The sequence below is a fragment of the Nerophis lumbriciformis genome, linkage group LG21 (assembly GCF_033978685.3).
Source record: "Nerophis lumbriciformis linkage group LG21, RoL_Nlum_v2.1, whole genome shotgun sequence".
Classification (NCBI taxonomy): domain Eukaryota; kingdom Metazoa; phylum Chordata; class Actinopteri; order Syngnathiformes; family Syngnathidae; genus Nerophis; species Nerophis lumbriciformis.
In genome coordinates this window covers 29,321,501-29,327,500 of record NC_084568.2, presented here as the reverse complement: position 1 = coordinate 29,327,500, position 6,000 = coordinate 29,321,501, and the positions used below count along the sequence as shown (strand labels likewise).

General features: G+C 42.4%; 1 protein-coding gene across 2 annotated transcripts in view; it reads left to right on the top strand.

Moving 5' to 3' along the window:
• oxnad1 (oxidoreductase NAD-binding domain containing 1) overlaps positions 1–3,864 on the top strand; it is a 19,855-nt gene extending 15,991 nt beyond the window's left edge. For both annotated transcript variants that reach the window (XM_061982488.1, XM_061982489.1), the window contains exon 8: positions 3,217–3,864. In XM_061982488.1, the coding sequence (XP_061838472.1) occupies positions 3,217–3,374 (158 nt within the window). In that variant the 3' untranslated portion in view covers positions 3,375–3,864. The remainder of the gene's footprint in view (positions 1–3,216) is intronic.
• The last annotated feature ends 2,136 nt before the right edge of the window (positions 3,865–6,000 follow it).

Below are 6,000 nucleotides of genomic sequence, written 5' to 3'. Positions count from 1 at the left end.
CCCGCGACCCCAAAAGGGAATAAGCGGTAGAAAATGGATGGATGGATGGAATATTGAATGTAAATATATATTGACAGTAATATGATGATATGGTCAATACTACAGTGATTAGATGAATATTTTCTATCACCACATTTGTATCATGGTTGACAATCTTAGGACATAAGTTCCTGGACACAGAAGGAGTTAAAGTGCAAACACCAAATTTGCCAATCAGAGCCAATAGTAGTTTTTGCTCACAATATTGTTTTGTTGAAATGTTGATGTGATATTGTCACACCGCCATCCCCTTTTTGTTTATCATTGATCAAAAGTTTAATCATTCAATCATTTGACTCTAGAAAGAGGTTCCGCAGCCTCCGAAGCAGAACCTCCAGGTTCTGTAACAGCTTCTTCCCTCAGGCCGTAAGACTCTTGAACGCATCATAATTATCCCCTCAACTCCCCCCAAAATGGATTAACTCGCTGGAATAAAAAAGACAATATAACATACATCCATAAACGTGGATGCATATGAAAAAGTGCAATATATTTGTCTGTACAGTAATCTATTTATTTATTTATATACCGTATTTTCCGCACTATAAGGCGCACCGGATTATTAGCCGCACCTTCTATGAATTACATATTTCATAATTTTGTCCACCAATAAGCCGCCCCGGACTAAAAGCCGCGCCTACGCTGCGCTAAAGTGAATGTCAAAAAAACGCTGCGCTAAAGTGAATGTCAAAAAAACAGTCAGATAGTTCAGTCAAACTTTAATAATATATTGAAAACCAGCGTTCTAACAACTCTGTCCCAAAATGTACGCAAATGTGCAATCACAAACATAGTAAAATTCAAAATGGTGTAGAACAATAGCAACATAATGTTGCTCGAACGTTAATGTCACAACACACAAAATAAACATAGCGCTCACCTTCTGAAGTTATTCTTCATTCGTAAATCCTTCGAATTCTTCGTCTTCGGTGTCCGAATTGAAAAGTTGGGCGAATACGGGATCCAAAATGGCCGGTTCCGTCTCGTCGAAGTCACCGGAGTCAGTGTCACTGTTGTCCAGCAGTTCTGTGAATCCTGCCTTCCGGAAAGGTCGGACCACAGTTGTGACCGAAACTATCTGCCCAGGCATTTACGATCCACTGGCAGATGTTGGCGTATGTCGACCGGCGCTATCTGCCCGTCTTAGTGAAGGTGTGTTCGCCTTCGGAGCTGTGTGAAAAAAGCCACCCGGCCTCTTCGCGTAAACTTCCCTTAACCACTCGCTCATCTTTTCTTCATCCATCCATCCCTTCGAGTTAGCTTTTATGATGACGCCGGCTGGAAAGGTCTCTTTTGGATGGGTGGAAGTTAGCATGGCAAGCTAGAACCACAGTGAAGGATGACTCCTCATTCCCTGTGGTGCGAATATTCACCGTACGTGCTCCCGTTCCACAGTGCAGTTCACAGGAATATCAGTTGCTGTGAAATACGGTAGTAATCCGTGTGCGGATGGAGAGATTGCGTCTTTTTATGAACCGGATCCTTGTCGCGTAGTAGGAGCCATTTTGTGGTTTTTACAGATGTAAACAGGAAATGAAACGTACGGTGATATCCGCGCGTTTTTTCTTCTTCTTCCGGGGGCGGGTGAAGCGCTTCCTGTTCTATGGGGGCGAGTGCTTTCCTTGGCGGTTGCTTGCGTAGAAGAAGAAGCGCTTCCTGTTCTACCGGGAAAAAAGATGGCGGCTGTTTACCGAAGTTGCGAGACCGAAACTTTATGAAAATGAATCGTAATAAAGCGCACCGGGTTATTAGGCGCACTGTCAGCTTTTGAGAAAAATTGTGGTTTTTAGGTGCGCCTTATAGTGCGGAAAATACGGTATGCACCTTATTGCTTTTTTATCCTGCACTAATGAGCTAATGTAACAAAATTCCATTCTTATCTGTACTGTAAAGTTCAAATTTGAATGACAATAAAAAGGAAGTCTATCATGAAGTAGGAATTATTCATTTTAAATCAAATATTTTCATAGATTGAGCATAAAAACTTTATGATATAATGACTCTAAATATGTTAGTTCATGTCGAGACATTAAGGCAGTGTTTTTATACCTTTTTTGAGCAAAGGCACATTTTTTTAATAAAGAAAATACGGAGGCACACCACCAGCAGAAAATGTTCAAAAATAAAACTCCACCAGGTTGTCGTGCCTTATTTTGAGTCTGTTGTTGTTTTCCTGTGTGTCGTGCTTCAGTTCCTGTCTGTGACCCTTCCTTCCTGTTTTGTTGTTTGTTTTCCTGTAGCAGTTTCACGCCTTCCTTTGAGTGCTATTGCCTGACCTGCTTTGTGTTAGCAATCGAGACTATTTAAGTTGTGCGTACGCTTCTTTGTGGGGACATTGTTGATTGTCATGTCATGTACGGATGTACTTTGTGGACGCAATCTCTGCTCCACACCCTGTAAGTCTTTGCTGTCGTCCAGCATTCTGTTTTTGTTTACCTTGTCGCAAGTTCAGTTTTGCTTTCGTTTTGCATAGCCATCCCTATGCTTCAGTGCCTTTCCCTTTTGTGCATTTTTGGTTTAATCATTGCATACCATTTTACCTGCACGCCGTCTCCCGCTGTGCTCTGCATATTGGGATCACGACAAACCATCCTCGACGCGTTTCGACTTCTACAAAGCAATGACCTACCTGCTGCCACCTACTGGCGTGGAGTACTACATGGTTAACCTGCCGAGCTCTATACAGCACAGACACTCGACAACGGCACATTATTTGCAGATTATAATTATTGATTTGCAAAAAAATGTTTTTCGGGACCAATTAGGTGAAGTTGCACACCAGACAATATCTCGCGGCACACTCTCAGCAGTACTCACTTGTAGTACACATTTCCACCACTTGTGGCAGTAATGACAATAGCAAACTAAAGTCAGAGAAGTTTCTTTAGCGCGGTGAAGCTGTATTTTCATTTACAGTTTAGTTAAGAAACATCTATTATTATTAATTACGATTATTTTACTTTATGTTTTAAAATGCCATATAATGGCGCTGATAATCGGTCGTTTCCTGCTTAATAAATAGCTGACTTATTCAGCAGCGGCAGCCAAAAGATGCAATTCCACTCCCACAGACGCGAGTCCCACGCTGTGTGAAATGCACTCTCCCGTTGTTCACACACAAATGGCAATAAAAGCAGTTTGAATTAGTTTCTAATGAAAGGAAGTTTGATCCTGCAGGGCAAAGAATCACAGCAGAGGAGCTGCGGGCTCACGTGGACCCAGAAAGGACTTTATGTTACCTCTGTGGACCTCCACCCATGATTGAGGCCATCTCCAGAACCCTCCAAGACCTGGGCCTGGCACAGGACAGGATCGTGTTTGAGAAGTGGTGGTAGTGACATCATCAGCGTCTTGCCCACTTGGGACCAGGATGATGCCGTGTTTGTGGTGCAGGTGACAATGTGAACAATACATGGGATATTTATTAGACTTGGACTTACACAAACTTTAACGATCCACAAGGGAAATTGGACTGAAAACAAGCTTTTACTCGGCTCCCAGGTGCCAAATCCTACACTGATTCTTACAAAAGTATTTTTCTTGTCGTGCTTAAAACCGGCTGCTACACAGCAGACTGTCATGGAGCCTCCAGGTGGCCTCTGATTGGTCCACATTCCTCTCAGCAGGGGGCCACCCATTGGTTTCCAGCGAGGAAATAAATGAGATTGAAGAAACGCTTAATTTATCGCCATTTTTATGTAAATACAACACATCCACAGTAGTCGGGAATAAATAACAATGTTGTAACAACATCAATGACAGGAAACTGCTTACGAATACTCTGTTTCCGTAGCAACGGCTGCCTAAATAAACATTCCACATCAATCATTCTTACGATTCATGTAAGAAAGTACGTTTCTCTGGAAATTAACAAAGGGCCGTTTCTTGGGCCAGCTCAGTTCTCGCACGGCACTTTCTCAGAAGAACGTCTCCAAGTTGTACAAATGAACACAAATTGTGTGAACAGGCCTGTGAGAAAGTAGTAAAACGAGTCCAAATAATACTTTCATTGTGCAACAACAACACCCGAGCAGCAAAGTGCAATGGGACTCATCATTAGGTACACCTGCACTTCCCCTCATTCATGTTGCTAATGATGCAACTTTTTCTCTTCCAAACCTTGACCAGTCATAGTGCAGACAGCAGGAAGGGGACTCGTATGGTTTACCTGACACATGAAAAGTGTCGAATTCTGCGATACTCTATCCACTTTAGCCACCAGATGGCAGTAGAGTGTTGGATTTTTTAAAAATGTGTTTTGTGGCAATTCCAACTTTGACCACAGCGTCAGAGCTTTCCATCATTTTCAGCTGACAGCATTAGGAAATGACTACCCCTCTTCCTCTCACGTGAGATCCACCCATATTATTTAGTATGTTTGATCAAGTGAAATGAATCAATGTGCGGTATGGGGAAATCTAACCCTATGCTGTCTTTAAGTGTAAGTTTTTGCAGACACCGAGTAATAATTCATGAAACGAAGCGCAAGACGCCGTTAGTTGAAATAAAATACCTTTATTGTCGTTGCCTTCAAAATAAGAGCACCGCTCCAGTAAAATGCCAATAAGCCACACACAACAACAATCAGCAGATATAAATAGTAGCCGTGTTAAGAAAAGATGAATAAGCACTAATACAAGTGCAGTGCCTTGATGAAGGTGATGTGTGTGACTGTTCAGGAAAATATCTTTCTAAATATGCTCCTTCTTTTTTTGAGACATCTTTAACACTTCCCTGACGTCAAAAGTTCAAATAGTGTGGGGACAGTCTTTTGATGCGTTTGTGGATTCATATCATGATGCGGACACGTTTGTTGCTGGATACTTTTTAACTCACTTCTGCTTTGGGGATGTAAATTTAAATTAAGGACCTGTTTTATTAATGTCTCGCTCGTGTGCTTAGCTGTTGTGTAGCTGCTAGCTCCTAATAGCCTAGCATGTTTACATTTTCTAAGATTGAAGAAATTGTGTTCCTTTTGGAGGACATTTAGATGTTAAGTAGGTTTGCACGCGCAAACTCCCAGCAGGACTGCTTGTATCGCACATGACATAACACACAAGGAAACACCCAGCAGGACTGCTTGTTATCGCACATGATAACACACAAGTAAACACCCTGCAGGACTGCTTGTATCAAACATGATATCACACACACACATCCTGCAGGACTGCTTGTATCACACATGATATCACACTCAAGTAAACACCCTGCAGGACTGCTTGTATTGCACATGATATCACACACAAGTAAACATCCTGCAGGGCTGCTTGTAATACACATGATATCACACAACTAAACAGGCTGCAGGACTGCTTGTATCGCACATGATATCACACACAAGTAAACACCCTGCAGGAGTGTTTGTATTGCACATGATATCACACACAAGTAAACACCATGCAGGACTGCTTGTATTGTACAAGATATCACACACAAACAGCCTGCAGGACTGCTTGTATCGCACATGATGTCACACACAAGTAAACAGTCTCCAAGACTGCTTGTATCGCACATGATGTCACACACAAGTAAACAGTCTCCAAGACTGCTTGTATCGCACGTGATGTCACACACAAGTAGACACTGCAGGACTGCTTGTATCAGACATGATATCAGACGCAAACATGCTGCAGGACTGCTTGTATCGCACATGATGTCACACACAAGGAAACAGGCTGCAGGACTGCTTGTATCGCACATGATATCACACAAAATTAAACACCCTGCAGGACTGCTTGTAATGCACATGATATCACACACAAGTAAACACCCTTCAGGACTGCTTGTATCGCACATGATATCACACACAAGTAAACAGGCTGCAGAACTGCTTGTATCGCACATGATGTCACACACAAGTAGACACTGCAGGACTGCTTGTATCAGACATGATATCAGAGGCAAACATGCTGCAGGACTGCTTGTATCGCACATGATGTCACACACAAGTAAACAGGCTGC